The sequence below is a fragment of the Macaca thibetana genome, chromosome 10 (genome assembly GCF_024542745.1).
Source record: "Macaca thibetana thibetana isolate TM-01 chromosome 10, ASM2454274v1, whole genome shotgun sequence".
NCBI lineage: Eukaryota > Metazoa > Chordata > Mammalia > Primates > Cercopithecidae > Macaca > Macaca thibetana.
Genome location: NC_065587.1, coordinates 82193454 through 82210350, shown reverse-complemented (window position 1 = coordinate 82210350; position 16897 = coordinate 82193454). Strand labels below are relative to the sequence as shown.

Genomic DNA, 16897 nt, shown 5'->3' with positions numbered 1-16897 from the left:
ATGTATATATTTTTATTGCATCAAGGCTTAGAAATGTAACCATACATATTTGAGCATCTCTAGATGTACCCACTAATTTTGGATGGATCCAGGTATTCTACTAGGTAATAATGCCAAATCTGAAGGCATTCACTTAATTGTAAACTGTTAATTTGATTAATCAATCTTGTAACATTAACTGAGAACCCTGTTGGTCCAAGATAAATCTTAATATTTTCTACTGAGAAGTCAACTATTTTTACATATTATTATGTTGAGTTTTGCCAATTTTTACTAATCAGTTATTGCAAATGGTATTGTAACATTCCAATTGTAAAATTTCTAATTTGGGGAAAAATTTTCAGGAATTTTTTAGCATGCAGTCATCTTATTACTTTGAGGTAAATCAGGAATTATGTCCATATGCAAGACTTTTTCTCAATTGCCTTACCATATTACCTATATTTATTGAATATGTAGGAGAAGATGACACTGAATTTTAAAAATAATTTTTCTGTTGTTAGCTTTTTAGTTGGAGAAGGAGCCTACAGATGGGCAGTAGATCATGGAATACCCTCTTGCCCTCCTAACATCATGACCACAAGTGAGTAAAAACTTAAAAAAAATTAAGCTATATGAGCATATATACCTGAAAGTATAATATTGCTTCTGTTGTGACCCACGTAGCACAGATATTTATGGAAGAAAACTTACATGTTGAAAGATTTGTAGTTAAAAGATATGTAGAAAGTTATTTCATTTTAAGCCACCTCTATATTCCCGAGGTCATCTCACTGCTTCCTTATGCTTTTATAAAAGTATTGCTAAAAGATCCCTTTTAGAGATTACTTAAAATAACTAATAAAACCATAATACCACCCTTCAATGAGAGAGAGAGAGATGGAGAGAGAGAAAGGGAAGAAAATATAGGTCAGTACTTAACAGTCCTTGAGCTGAGGGAAGGACTTTTTAGATACAAGTGCAAGGGAAGGAAAAACAAAGGTGTGACTACATAAGAGTTAAACTGAAAAACAGTTATCACAAATATAATAAAGGGATAAATATCGTTAATCTATGAAGAAATTTGCCAAATTTACCAAATTAAAAACAGCACAAATACAAGTAATTGCCCAATATAAAAATGATCAAAAGTCCTAAGTACGTAATATAACCTAACAGGCAAATTCAAATTAAAATGAGTACATGTTGAATTTGTTCCCTTTTAACTTTTACTTTTGAAAGATTTAAAACATATTATTCCTGGTAATTGTTTGGTTAAATAATCATAATACATTGTAGGTATAAATGTAAATTGGCGGAGATTTTAGAGGACAACTAAGTAGTACAACTAAGTGTTCTGCTTCTAGGAACCTGTCATTGGAGATAGACAGAGATTTATATAGAAGGGTGCTCAAGTGAGCATTATTAAGAATATACAAAATTTTGAAAAAATCTTGTACCCAACACAGAGGAATATGAGTAAATAAATGATCATATATTCTTAAAATGAAATGTTATGAAGTAACTAGAAATTATTGTGAAGACTAATCTCTGATAATGATTAAATCTAATGACTGAAAAAAGTGAAAAATGAAGTTATAAGTATGTATGTTTGTGTATATTATATGTCTATTTTAAAAATATTTTCATAAAATGAGAAAGAAATATTAAAAACATACACTAATTATTTTTTAAATAAAAATTTTATTTTTATCACTGAAATCTTGAATATAATTTAAATAATCAAATGAAAAAATGAGGATTAACTCCAAGGAAACCAAGTTAGTTAAATAGGGTATAATTAGCCAGGTGTGGTCATGCACTCCTGTACTCTCAGCTACTTGGGAGGTTGGGGCAGGAGAATCCTTTGAGCTTAGGAGTTTGAGGCTGCGGTGGGCTATGATTGCACCACTGTATTCCAGTTTGTGTGACAGAGCGAGACCTTGTCTCTAAAAAAAAAAATTATATTCGGAATGAATATTCATGTAGTGCTAAAAGTTGTAATATAGGGAGGCTAGAGGGAAGAGAAATGTGTGTGTAGCAGTAGGGCTGGATTATGAGAGTTTTAAATTCCCATGATTGCTGTCACTCATTATGTCTTACAGTCTTTCCAATGGAACTTATTTTACAGTTCTTATATCAGGCAAACAAGTTAGGTCATCTGTCAGTTCCCTTTTTTTTCCCTTGGTGACAGGCCACCTGGCACCTTCCAGTCTAGAATCTTACTAGGTCTGCTGCATGGCTGCCATCCTGAACTGTGCCTTGCTTCACCTTGTGATCTCCTTTGCTTCTCTCCAGTATCAGGTTCTCTGTTTCCTGGATCTCATGTGTTTTTCTTCCTTTTTTATTCCTTATTCAGTACATACGAGACTGAAAGTCAGTTTCCCTTGGGTTTTTGAGGAAATTGTTATCTTATTATCTTGTTTCCAGTCTTGCTATTATGCAAGACTCACAAATGTTTTAGTGTATTTTTTCTGTTTGGAAGGAAGCTCTTAATTCCCATGTTTTGATGATCACAATGAAGCATCTTGGGGCATTTTTTTTTTTTATTCTTTATGTTGAGTGCTTATTTTGCACATTCAGTCTGGACATTTATATGCTTCAAATTTGGAGAAATTAGAAGAAAATTTTGGAATAATTTCTTGCTTCACATTTTCTGTATTTTATTTTCCTAATACTTATTTTTTAAACACTTTTAATTTTAGGGGCACATGTACAGGTTTGTTATATAGGTAAACTCACGTCACAGGGGTTTGTTGTACAGACTATTTAGTCACCCAGGTATTAAGCCAAGTACTCTTTAGTTATTTTTCCTGATCCTCTTCCCCTGTCCTACCCTTCATCCTCAGTTAGGCTCCACTGTCTTTTGTTCCCCTCTATGTGTCCATGTGTTTCCATCATTTGGCTCCCACTTATAAGCTAGAGCATGTGGTATTTGGTTTTCTGTTCCTGTGTTAGTCTGCTAAGGATAATGGCCTCCATCTCCATCTATGCTCCTGCTAAAGACATGATCTCATTCTTTTTTATGACTGCATAATATTCCATGGTGTATATGTACCATATTTTCTTTATCCAGTCTATCATTGATGGGCATTTAGGTTGATTCCATGTCTTTGCTATTGTGAATAGTGCTGCAGTGAACAAATGCATGCATGTGTCTTTATGACAGAATAACTTGTAGTCCTTTGGGTATATACTCAGTAATGAGATTGCTAGGTCAAATGGTAGTTCTGTTTTTAGCTCTTTGATGAATTACCACACTGCTTTCTACAATGGCTGAACTAATTTACATTCCCACCAGCAGTGTATAAGCACTTTTTCTCCACAACCTCACCAGTATCTGTTATCTTTTGACTTTTTATTAATAGCCATTCTGACTGGTGTGAGATAGTATCTCATTGTGGTTTTGACTTGCAGTTCTCTAGTGATCGGTGATGTTATCTTCTTTCCCACCTTAACCCCTGATAGCTACTAATATATTTTACGTTTGTATAATTTTGTCATTTCAAGAATGTAATATAAATGGTATCATACGGGCTGTAACCTTTTGGTATTTGCTTTTTTTTTTTTTTTTTTCCGCTCCTGACTCTAACTCTCTGGAGATAACATCCACATTGTGTTTGTCAATAGCTTGTTTTTTTTTTTTTTTTCATTCCTGAGTGTTCATGGTATGGAGGTACTACCACTGTTTAGCCATTTGCCCATTTATGTCTGGGTTGTTTCCAATTTTTGGCTATTATGAATAAAGCTTCTGTAAACATTCTTGTACTTTTTTTGTGGTTCTTTTTAAAATTATGGTATCATACACATAACATAAAATTTACCATCTTAAACATTTTTAATGGTATAGTTCAGTAGCTTTAAATATTTTCTTACTGTTATGGAACTAACACTATCATCATCTATAGAACCCTCTTCATCTCGTAGCACCCAAACTGTACCCATTAAACAGTAACTCCCCATGTCCCTTACATTTAGTCCCTGGCTAGTTCATTTTTGTCTCTATGAATTCTGCTTTTATAAGTGGAATCATAGAGTACTTGTCCTGTTGTAATTGGCTTATTTCACTTAGCATGACTTCTTCAAGGTTCATGTTGTAGCATGTGTCAGAATTTCTTTTTAAGGCTGAATAATATTTCATTGTATGTATATACCACATTTTGTTTATTTACTCATCCATTGATGAATACGTGGGTTACACTACCTTTTGGCTGTCATGCATAATGCTACTGTGAACATGGCTGTACAAATATCTGTTTGAGTCCCTGCTGTCCATTTTTTTGGGTACCCAGAAATGGAATTGCTGGATCACATGGTTATTCTATTTTTATTTTTTGAGAAGCCACCATATTGTCTGTTTTCCATAGTGGCTGCACCATTTCATATTCTATCAACAGTGCACCATGGTTCCAATTTCTCCATATCCTTGTTCTTTCCTTTACTTTTTAAAAAATAGTTGGCATCCTAGTGGCTGTGAGTTGGTATTTCATTGTCATTTTGATTTGCATTTCGATAATGATTATGCTGTTAAAGTGTCTTTTCATGTGCTTCTTAGCCATTTTTATATCTTTCTTAGAGAAATATATATCCTAGTCCTTTGCCTATTTTTCAATCAGGGTTTTTCTTGTTGAGATAATAGGAATTCTTCATGTGTTCTGGATATTAACACTTGTCAGATATGGCTTGCAAATATCCCATTCCATGAGTTGCCTTTTCACTCCATTGATTGTGTCTTTCACTCATTGTGTCTTTTAAATTTTTATCTTTTTTCTCTTTTATTGTCTATGTTTTGGTGTTATATCCAACCTTTTCTCCTATGTTGTTTTCTAAGAGATTTATAGTTTTAGCTCTTACATTTAGGTCTTTAATCCATTTTGAATGAATTTTTGTATATGGTATAAAGTGGGGGTCTAATTATTTTGCATGTGGTTATCTAGTCTTTCAAACAGTTTGTTGAAGACTGTGGTTTCCCTATTGAATGGTGCTAGTACCCTCATGAAATCATTGACCATACACGTGAGAGTTTATTTCTGAACTCTTTAATCTATTGCATTTTTCCGTGTAACAACCTTTATGCCATTTCCATATTGGTTTTTTTGAGATGGAGTCTCACTCTGTTGCCCAGGCTGGAGTGCAATGGTGCGATCCTCTGCTCTTTGTAATCTCCGCTTCCTGGGCTCAGACAATTCTGCCACAGCCTCCCGTGTAGCTGGGATTACAGGTGCCCACCACCACACCCGGCTAATTTTTTTTGTATTTTTAGTAGAGATGAGGTTTCACCATGTCGGCCAGGCTGGTTTTGAACTCCTGACTTAAAACGATTTGCCTGCTTTGGCCTCCAAAGTGCTGGGATTACAGGCATGAGCCACCACCCCTGGCCTCCATGCTGTTTTGATTGCTGTAGCTTTGTAGTAAGTTTTGAAATTAGGAAGTGAGACTTCCAGCTTTTTTTTTGTTTCCAAGATTGTTTTGATTATTTAGAGTCCCTGTAGATTGTATATGAATTTTAGGATTGATATTTCTATTTAAAAAAAAAAAAACGCTATTGGGATTTTGTTAGGGATTACACTGAATCTGTAGATTGCTTTAAGTAGTATTGACATCTTAATAATATTAAAGCTTCCAATTCTTGAACATGGATGTCTTTTCATGATTAACATCTTTAATTTCTTTCAGCAATGTTTTGTTGTTTTCGGCATACAAGTCTTTTGCCTCCTTGATTTTTGTTTTTTTCCTAAGCATTTTATACTTTTCGATGCTATTGTAAATGGGATTGCTTTCTTAATTCATTGTTAATTTATAGAAATGCAACTGATTTTTGAGTATTGATTTTGAATCATACAACTTTGCTGAATTTGTTAGTTCCAGTGGGTTTGTGTGTTTGTGTTGGGGGGTGGGGTTAGAGATCTTTAGGATGTTCCAAGTATAAGATCAAGTCATAATTTTATTTCTTCCTTTCCAATTTGAATGGCTTTTACCTCTTTTCCTTGCCTAATTGCCTTGGCTGGGACTTCCAGTACTTCTAGGACTTCTAGTTCTAGTACTTCTAATATTAGGTTTGGACTTCTAGTACTAGAAGTGGTGAAAGTACATATCCTTGTCATGTTTCTGATTTTAGGGGAAAAGCTTTCAGTCTTTCTCCATAGATATGATGTTAGCTGTGGGCTTTTCACATTTTGCCTTTTTGTGTTGAGGTCGTTTCTTTCTATTTCTAGTTTGTTTGGTGTGTTTATTATGAAATAATTTTGAATTTTGTAACATGATTATTTGTGCATCCATTTATGATCATGCTGGGTGGGGTGGCTCATGCCTATAATCCCAGCACTTTGGGAGACTGAGGTGGGAGGATCACTTGAGGCCAGAAGTTCAAGACCAGCCTGAGCAACATAGTGAAAAAAAAAAAAAAAAAGATCAAAAGGCTTTTTCCCTTCATCCTGTTAATGTTGGTGTATAACATTGATTTTCATATGTTGAACGACCTTTGCTTCTTAGGAATAAATTGCACTTTGTCATAGTGTATTATCCTTTTAATATGCCGCTGCATTTGGTTTGGCAGTATTTTGTTGAGGAATTGTGCATCAACGTTCGTAAGAAATATTGGTTGGTAGCTTTCTTATGGTGTCTTTGTATGGTTTTGGTATTAGGATAATGCTGGCCTCATATAATGACGTTGGAAATGTTTCCCCTTTGTTAATTTTTTTGGTGTTTATTGTTTAAATGTTTGGTAGAATGCTCCAGTGAAGCCATGAAGTCTGGGAATTTTTTTTTTTTTTTTTTTTTTGCCAGGAGAGTTTATATTATTGATTCAGTCTCCTTACTAGATATGGGTTAATTCAGATTTTGTTTCTTCATGATGCAGTCTTGGTAGGTTTTGTGTTTTTGGACTTTGTTAATTTCATTTAGGTCATCCGATATTTGGGTACCCAGTTTTTCATAGAACTCTCTTATTTATATGTGTGTGCATATATGCATATATATATGTGCACGTGTATATGTATACACACATATATATACACATACATACATACATACACACATATACACATACACAACACACACACACACACACACACACGTATATAGAGATATAATTTTTTTTTTTTGAGACAAGGTCTTGCTCTGTTGCCCAGGCTGGAGTGCAGTGGCACAAACGTGGCTCACTGCACCCTTGACCTCTTAGACTAAGACGATCCTCCTATCTCAGCCGCTAGAGTAGCTGCAACTATAGGTGCATGCCACCATGCCTGGCTAATTTTTTGTATTTTTGTAGAGACAGGGTTTCACCATGTTGCCCGGGCTGGTCTCAAACTCTTGTATTCAAGGGATTTACCCACACTGGTTTCCCAAACTGCTGGGATTACAGGCATGAGCCACTGTACCTGGCCTATAATACTTTTTATTTTTGAAGAATCAGTAGTAATGTCCCCACTTTGATTTCTGATTATAGTAATTTGTCTTTTTTTTTCTTAATCTAGCTAAAGATCTTAAATTTTGTTAATGTTTTCCATGAACTTTTGGTTTTATTTGTTTTTCTTTCTTTTTTTTTTTTTTTAGTATTATATATTTTATTTATCTCCACTCTGATCTTTATTTCCTTTGTTCTGCTAGCTTTGGGTTTAATTCTTCTTTTACTAGTTCCTTAAGTTTTAAAGCTAGGTTGTTGTTTGAAATCTTTTTTTCTTTTTAAATGTGTTTATAGCTCTAAAATTTTTTCTTTCATAAGGCTTTTGATGCACTTTGTAAGTTTTGGTGTATTAATTTTTATTCACATCTAAGCGTTTTCTAATTTCCTTTGTGATTTCTTTCTGTATTTTAGTTTTGACAATTTGTGCATTTTTCAGTTTTCTTCTACCATTGATTTCTAACTCCATCCTGTTACAGTTGGAGAAGATACATTGTACAATACCTATCTTTTACATCTATTGAGATTTGATTTGTGCTCACATACAAATGGGACATTTTGGAAAAATATGTCAAGTGAACTTGAGAAGAATGTGAATTCTATTGTTGAATAGAGTGTTCTGTTTATATCTTTTAGATCTACTTGGTTTATTGCGTTGTTCTTTTTTCATTTTCTTTTGTGTATATTGTCTTGCTTTTTTTTTGTGGTTATGATGGGGATTACATTTAACATTCTAAAATTATAACATTCTAATTTGAATTTAGACCAGCTTAACTTCAATAACAAATAAAAATTCTGTTCTTATACAGCTCTATCTCAACCCTCTTTTACAAAATTGTATCTTTTCCCATTGTTTGTCCCCAAACAGACTGATAGTGTTTTAATACTTTAGTTTCTAAAATCATGTAGAAAATAAGCTAGACATGGTGGCTCACGCCTGTAATTATAACACTTTGGGAGGCTGAGGTGGGCAAATCACCTGAGCTCAGGAGTTTGAGACCAGTCTGGCCAACATGGTGAAACCCTGTCTCTACTAAAAATACAAAAAGTTAGCCAGCCGTTGTGGTGCGTGCCTGTAATCCCAGCTACTTGGGAGGCCGAGGCAAGAGAATCGCTTGAACCTGGGAGGCAGAGGTTGTAGTGAGCCCAGATTGTGCCACTGCACACTAGCTCGGCGACAGAGGGAGACTCTGTCTCAAAAAATAAATAAATAAATAAATAAAATCATGTAGAAAACAAAAAGCATAGTTAGAAACCAAAATTACAATAAGACTATCTTTTACAGTTGTCCATGTATTTATCTTTATCAGAGATCATTGTTTATTTACAGCTTTGAGTTCTGTCTAAGGTTCTTTCATTTTAACTGGAAGGATTTCCTTTAGCATTTATTGCAGGGTAGGTCCAGTAGAAAAGAACTATCTCAGTTTTTGTTTATCTGAGAGTATTTCAATTTGCCCCTCATTTTTGAAGGACCGTTTGGCCACAGCCAGGGTTCTTGGTTGATGCTTTTGTTGTTTCAGCACTTTGAATATATCAACCCACTGTTTCTGGCTTCCAAAGTTTCTGATGAGAAATCTGCTTATAATTTTATTGAGGATCCCTGGTAGGTGATAATCTGCTTTTCAAGATGCTCTCTTTGTCTTTGGTCTTTGACAATTTGATTGTAATGTGCCTTGGTATGGCTCTCCCAGTTTTCCTACTTGGAGTTCCTTGAGCTTCTTGGGTGTTTATGTCTTGGGTGTTCATATCTTTCATCAAAGTTGGCAAGTTTTCAGTTACTATTTCTTCAAGTTAACCATCTTCTCCTTCTCTCTTTCTTTTCCTTCTGGGATTGTACAGTGTGTGTATTTGCAAATCTATGCAAGGGCCCCATGAGACCAAAAGTTTCTTAGAGATAGTTTTCTTTCCCCACCTCTTTCGAATACTTTATTTCTTTTTCTTTGCCTTCTCCCTGTTTTCTCCCCCAATCTTTTCTTAGTCTCATGCTCTGCTATAATCTGGGACAATATTGACTGCATGCATTTGCTTTTGAGATAGAGGGAGTAATGGACTTAGTTATGGATTAGCTTTACTCTAAGAGAATTAGCCCTTTAAATTCCCAGTTTATTGTGGGGAGTGTCTCCTATAAAACTGTCTACTCTTAATAGGCTCTGGGCTTGATGTATCCCTCTCCTTGATGCCATTTAGTCAAATGCAAGTGTGCTAGTGTTGGCAAATGTTCACAGTGCAATAATCCACAGTTTACCCAAGAATTTAGCTTAGTACTTGTAAAGTTTTGAGTGCTTTTAAGGTGATATTTTAAATATTTTACCCAACATTTTTAGGAATATTCCATGGATAATGACTCTGCATAACTTAGTCTGCCATTATCAGAAAACTTTACTCAGTAACTTTGTCAGTGTTATGTTCCAGTTTGTAATTTCTCTTGTCAGCTGGATCTAATTGGCTGTTAAAATTTATATATCAAGTTTTAAAATTTTGATTATTTTATTTATTGATGGATTGAAGCTCTATTTATTCTTCAATTCAGCCTGGTCAGTTTATCATCTTGCTGCTTAATCCTATTTTTGATATATTTCTTTTATTTCTCTGAGCATAAACATATGTTATATTCTTATCTGATTATTCCAGTATCTGAGATTTTTGTGGTTCAGATTATGCTTTCTGATATTTGGCTGGCTTTTATTCTTGGTAGTTTATCTCTTATTTGTTTTGTGAATTTTTCTTTTAAAACTATGAGCACATGTTGATTGAAACATAGGGTTCTTTGAGGTCTGGATAAGTTAAGGCCAGTTTGTTTTTCTAGGGAGTATTTGCATTTGTGTTTGGAGGCCCTTTGAAGCACTGGTACACTGAGATCACTTTTTTACCCTGGGGTCTCACAGGTAATAAGAATTCTACTCGAAGCCTATCTAAATGCCCTCATTAGTCATGAAATTTCTAGGGAGATGTTTCCTCTTTACATCTAGAACCAAAGCTGAGAGTTGCAAGTTTTCTGGTTTAAAAAATGTTTTATTTACTTTTTCTTATGTTTTGGTGCCTGGTGACTTTTTTTCTCATTCTACTATTCACTGGGCATATCAACCTTTGAGACTCTCTCCTTTCTTTGTGGATAATCTCCAGTGTGTTTTCTCGTACTGCGTTGTGCCCAAGTTTCGTCTCTTACCTCCTATGCGCAGAGACCTTTAAAACCACAGTTGGAGGAGGCGTGCATCAACAGATGCTGAGAGGGTAGTGTCTACCTTCAGGACTCCTTTGTTTCTCTGGGTTTGACCTTTTTCTTAATTTTAAAAACTTAGTTTATTTCTCTTATTTTCCTACTATCCCTGTATACCTTGAAAATACTTTTTAAACCCTTAATTTAACATTCTTAAGGATTTTCTTCCGGGAAGGCTCTTCAGCTATCTTATTTGACTCATTGCCCTAGTATTTCTTAAATGTTATATTTAATGTTTTTTATTTTATTTTATTTTATAGGATTCAGTTTAGCTGCATTTAAAAGAAACAAGAGGAAACTAGAGCTGGCAGAAAGGGTGGAAACAGATTTTATTCAACTAAAGAAAAGAAGACAATCAAGTGAAAAGGTCAGGAGATGTTTGAAATATTCAAATTAATGTATAATAATGATGTATCTTCTGCATTTAGATACAAGCTTTAGGACAGTACTATTCAGTAGAAATAGAGTGTGTGCCACGTATATACTTTAAAGTTTTTCAGTAGCTACATTTAAAAAAAAATATGTTCATAATATTAGGCTCATAAAAGAGAAAAAGAAAGTAGAAAAAAACAAGGGAAATTAGTTTCAATAATATATTTAAACCAGTGAATCTCAAATATAACTTTGAAATATGATCAGGGAAAACTTATGAATGAGCTATTTTACGTGATCTTTTTTAGTATTAAGTCTTCATAACCAGTTTAAATTTTCCACATCTCAATTATAACACTACATTTTTATTAGAAATATTTGATCTGTATTTATATTTCATAAAAATTTACTGTGAAATAGTAAATTTACATTCCAAGTTATTACAGGTATACTTAAATCTTTCTAATAGTTTAATATATTATAAATTAATTAAAATTTTATAAAATTAAAAATTCAGCTTTCCATTTGTCCTTGCCTCGTTTTAATTTCTGAATAGCTGCATTTGGCTCGTGGCTACTGTTTTGGTTCTTACAGCTCTATATAGTGATTCTTAACATGACTGTTTAGGGAGTAGAGTATAAGAAAATATACATATTGTATTCAGATGTTTTTAGGGATAGAAAGAAGTTGAAAACTACAGCATTCTTGCCTGTGGCTTAGGGGTTCCTTAACACACAACTCAGGATGGGTGTCCCAGGTCACATAGTCATTTGATGTACCTTAGCATTCATCAATATTCCTTATTGTTTAGTTCTTCTGTAATGGCTTACATACTGTTTTGTCCTTTGTGTCATACTTTTATATGGTTTGCTTATGTATAAATGCATAATTCATCATCTTTTGTAGTGATAGATATTTTCTTGCTGTGTTGCCACAAGACACTCAGTTTGGTGCAAACCTTTTTAATTTTCTGCCTGCGAAGAGTAAGAATTTACAAGGCAGATGAACAAATTAATAAGTAGATCTTGATATGATGGTGAATAGTCTATTTCTTGGGTTTCTACATCGGATGTGATGTGCGAGTGAATGAATTTAGGACTTTTTTGCCTTTTTAAAAATTCATGATAGGCTGGGTCCAGTAGCTCATGCCTGCAATCCCAGTACTTTAGGAGGCTGAGGTGGGTGGATTACTAGAGCCCAGGAGTTGAGACCATCATGGGCAACAAGGAAAACCCCATCTGTACAAAAATTTAGCTGGATGTGCATGTCTGTACTCCCAGCTACTCAGGAGGCTGAGGTGGGAGAATCACCTGAGTCTGGGGAGTCAAGGCTGCAGTGAGCGATGATCGTGTTACCGTGCTCTAGCCTGGGTGATGGAGTAAGACCCTGTCTCCAAAAAAAAAAAAAGTTGTAATAAAATTTGCATAGTGTAAATGATTTAATCGGTTTTATAAACGTATATGCCCATGTAAACCATACACCTATCAAGTTATAGAATATTTCCAGTTCTTTTGTGCTTGTTTCCAGTTAGTCTCCAACTTGTAGGCAGCCACTGTTCTGATTTTTATTACAATAAATGCTTTTTCTTGCTCTGAACGTTATATAAATGGAATCATACAGAATGTACTCTTTTCTGTTTGGCTTGTTTCACAAAAAACATTTATTAGACTTTGTATTACTGATTTATTCTTTTTTATTACTGAGTAATATTTCCTAATATAAATGCACATTAATTTGTTTATCTGTTTTCCTGTTGATGAACATTTGATTTTTTTTTTCCAGTTTTTTACTATTACGAATGAAGCTGCTGTGAAATTCTCATACCGTTCTTTTTGTGGAGATCAGGTTAGGATTTTTATGTATAGAAATTTCACTGCATCTCATAGAGAATATTTTCAGCTGGAATTATTCAAGTAGTTCATTTTTCCATTCAGGAAATGGTACTGAACTGGATAGTAAGAAAATAATGGTGAACAAGATGGAGGAAGCTCATGTTCTAATGAGACCTTACCTTTTAGCAGAAGGAGACATATTAGCATATAAATAGGATGATCAATGGAGACGCTTATGAGGAGATAACATTTGAGGTGACATCTGAAAAATGAGTGGCTTTTATGAAGAGTCAGTGGAAGAGTGTTCCAGGCAGAATGAGCTGCATGTGCAGAGGCCCTGTGGGAGTTTTAGCATATTAGAGGAATGGAGAGGAGAGTCAGTGTGCCCAAAGCAGTGAGCAAAGGGAGAATGGTATGGGATGAAGCTGGGGAAGTAGGTATGGGCTAGCTCCTTTAGGACCTGGTAGATCATGGCAAGGAGTTTGAATTTTATTCAAGAATAGTGGCTAGCCATTGAAGAGTTTAAAGTAGGGAAACAGTGCTGTCTCATTCCCATTTTGCAAAGTTCTTCCTGGGCTACTATGTGAAGAATCAGTCCAGGGGAGAGGTAAGAATAGAAGTTGGGAGACTAGTTACAAAGTCATTACAGTTTGGAGATTATGGCACGTTGGACTGTAGGTGATAGGGATGGAGATAACGATAAGTGAATATATCCAGAAAATATTTTGAAGGTTTCTAGAAAGACAATATTGATGCCTTAGTTATTGGTAAGAGAGAGGAATTAAGGGTTTTAGCTGAGCAGAGGATTTAAGGATTTTAGCTTAGCAGTTGGATATTTGCCATTTACTAAAAGAGTAGAGCTGGGGAAATACGGCTTTCTGGTGGTAGAAGTAGGCAGTGGAAATCAGTAACTTTTTTAACCCATCTCCAACTTAATGGGCTCAGATTGACCAGTGCTTTCCGTTTTCACCATAAAACCTATTACTTGATGCCAATAGCACCTTAAATATCCAGAGCTAATACAATACATTTTGGTGTATCATCCGCCTCTGTTCCTTTCATTTGAATTATATGCCACCAAAATCCTCATTCTGCTTGCTGTTTTAATCGTTGTTATTACATAATTCATTGTCTCACGTAAACTGATGAGTAGTGAGTTTAAAAAGAGAGTTTGTTGGAAAACTAAGAGAATTGTCTGAAAACTAACTTGGAAAAGCAGAGTTGTTTTATGAAAAATTGCTGTAGAATTAAATATGGGCATGCCTGTTATAAAAGATTGAGAACAATAATAAAAATATAGAAGCATTCTGTACTTAGAATGCTTTGTTGGTGTCTTTATGTTCTTGTTCTATTTAAAATAAAATGACACTTGAAATCATGGGACAATTCATTGTGTTATAGTTTATGCAAGAAAGATGATATGGAGTATTTATTTGTGGACCCACATTCAAAGAAAAGGCTTTGGTCCTCTATGAAGAGATTGACAAATAGAATGACCCTTTGTCTTTTAAATAAAAAGAATATGTGTAAGATATACATCTTTTTCTTCTTTTGAATGAGTCTGTGCTTCAGACTGAGAATTTTCAACTTTTAAAAATTTTAACCAAACTTTTATCATACTGGATAAGGGGATTTCTGATAAGCTTCCTGTGGCAGGCAGAAACATTAACTCTGGAGTTGGTTATCTGAGCACCTCCATGCACATGGGTGGAAGCTCCTGTTTTATGGGCAGGTTGGGAGAGAGATACCCATTTGGAAATCATTGGCATCAAAAGGAATGTCAACCAATGTCACTAGGTGAGATCACTAAAGAGTGAGAATAGACAGTGGTCTGAAAACTGAACCTTGGGCCAGTTTAATATGTCAAGGCTGGGAGGAGGAGGAACCAGCAAAGGAGAAAGAAGGAGCAGCCAACGAGGCAGAGGCACAACCAGGAAGAGTGTCTAGGAAGCCAAGAGAGAAACATTTCGAAGAAAGTCATCACCTGGTCAAATGCTGCTGAGAAGACAGCTAAGAGCACAGATGACTGGACATTGGATTTGGCACCTGGAGACCGTTAATCGGGATAGGGACAGTTTCTGTGACATAGTTGATTATAGACTGGTATGGAATGGGATGATTATGGAGAACAAGGATGGAAATAACTATTGACAATTTTTGCCATGGAGTGATAAGAGAGAGATATGTGGGGTAAGAGATTCTACCATTGCGAGTTAATTTTGTGAATTAACTGTCAGTTGGTTAGTTCTGTGAATCCAGTGAGTAATTTAACATTTGAAGCCTCAGTTTTTTGTTTCTAAATGAAAATAGTGATATCCTGTTCCCTTAACAGGACTGTTATAAGGGACAGAAGAGATAATAGATGTTCAAGTGCTTTGTGATTATCATTGAGTGAGTCATAGACACCATAGTTTTTCCCATTGAGACTTTCATCTTTAAAGTCACTCAGCAAGAAACCTGCACCTGCGTTGGTTACCCTGGGTAGAATCTTGTAGTAGAAAAAGGGAGGATGGTGAGAGAGGTAAGTTATGGGGAGAGATGTAAGTTGTGGTGAGTGGAGAGACTGGAAGTTTATTAATATTTTAGGGATATGACAGGAAGGGACAAATCACTGTTTTCTAAATTGACTTATGTTCATTTGTTTCTCCCTGTCCTGTGTGTATAGTTTTAGTGTAATATTGGTTAGCAAGCATGTGGACTAAGGCTCACTACTATAGTTTGTTGTGGCTACATAAAAGCAGCTATGAGTTGGATATATAAATATAATGAAGGCTACATAAAAGCCGCTATGAGTTGGATATATAAATATAATAAAAGGAGTAGAGTATTAGGTAATGTTCGTAATGTTTACATTCTTGATACTCATTTTTGAAGGAGATTAACACTGAAGGAGATACATTTCTTCTCTTTTTTTTTTTTTTTTTGAGATGGAGTCTTGCTCTTGTTGTTTAGGCTGTAGTACAATGGCGCGATCTCGGCTCACTGCAACCTCTGCCTACTGCAACCTCTGCCTCCCAGGTTCATGCCATTCTCCTGCTTCAGCCTTCCTGAGTAGCTGGGATTATAGGCATGCACCACCCCGCCTGGGTAATTTTGTATTTTTAGTAGAGACGGGGTTTCTCCATGTTGGTTGGTCAGGCTGGTCTCAAACTTCTGACCTCAGGTGATCCACCCACCTCAGCCTCCCAGAGTGCTGGGATTACAAGCATGAGCCACTGCGCCCGGCCAGAGATACACTTCTTTTTTTTTTTTTAAATTATACTTTAAGTTCTAGGGTACATGTGCATAACATGCAGGTTTGTTACATATGTATACTTGTGCCATGTTGGTGTGCTGCACCCATCAACTCATCAGCACCCATCAACTCGTCATTTACATCAGGTATAATACCCAATGCAATCCCTCCCCCCTCCCCATGATAGGCCCTGTGATGTTCCCCTTCCTAAGTCCAAGTGATCTCATTGTTCAGTTCCCACCTATGAGTGAGAACATGCGGTGTTTGGTTTTCTGTTCTTGCGATAGTTTGCTGAGAATGATGGTTTCCAGCTGCATCCATGTTCCTACAAAGGACACAAACTCATCCTTTTTTATGGCTGCATACTATTCCATGGTGTATATGTGCCACATTTTCTTAATCCAGTCTGTCACTGATGGACATTTGGGTTGATTCCAAGTCTTTGCTATTGTGAATAGTGCCGCAATGAACATACGTGTGCATGTGTCTTTATAGCAGCATGACTTATAATCCTTTGGGTATATACCCAGTAGTGGGATGGCTGGGTCATATGGTACTTCTAGTTCTAGATCCTTGAGGAATCGCCATACTGTTTTCCATAATGGTTGAACTAGTTTACAATCCCACCAACAGTGTAAAAGTGTTCCTGTTTCTCCACGTCCTCTCCAGCACCTGTTGTTTCCTGACTTTTTAATGATTGCCATTCTAACTGGTGTGAGATGGTATTTCATTGTGGTTTTGATTTGCATTTCTCTGATGGCGAGTGATGAGCATTTTTTCATGTGTCTGTTGGCTGTATGAATGTCTTCTTTTGAGAAATGTCTGTTCATATCCTTTGCCCACTTTTTGATGGGGTTGTT

General features: G+C 35.5%; 1 protein-coding gene across 10 annotated transcripts in view; it reads left to right on the top strand.

Annotated features, from left to right (window-relative positions):
• TASP1 (taspase 1) overlaps positions 1-16897 on the top strand; it is a 403549-nt gene that overhangs the window by 72997 nt on the left and 313655 nt on the right. For 9 of the 10 annotated variants that reach the window (XR_007717088.1, XM_050745318.1, XM_050745316.1 and 6 more), the window contains 3 exons: positions 504-583; positions 10859-10965; positions 12753-12815. Coding sequence is in view for 9 of the 10 variants with exons in the window: in XM_050745318.1 (XP_050601275.1) it covers positions 504-583; positions 10859-10965; positions 12753-12815 (250 nt within the window). In the remaining variant the exon portion in view is untranslated. The remainder of the gene's footprint in view (positions 1-503; positions 584-10858; positions 10966-12752; positions 12816-16897) is intronic. The other variant, XM_050745319.1, reaches the window with a different exon arrangement.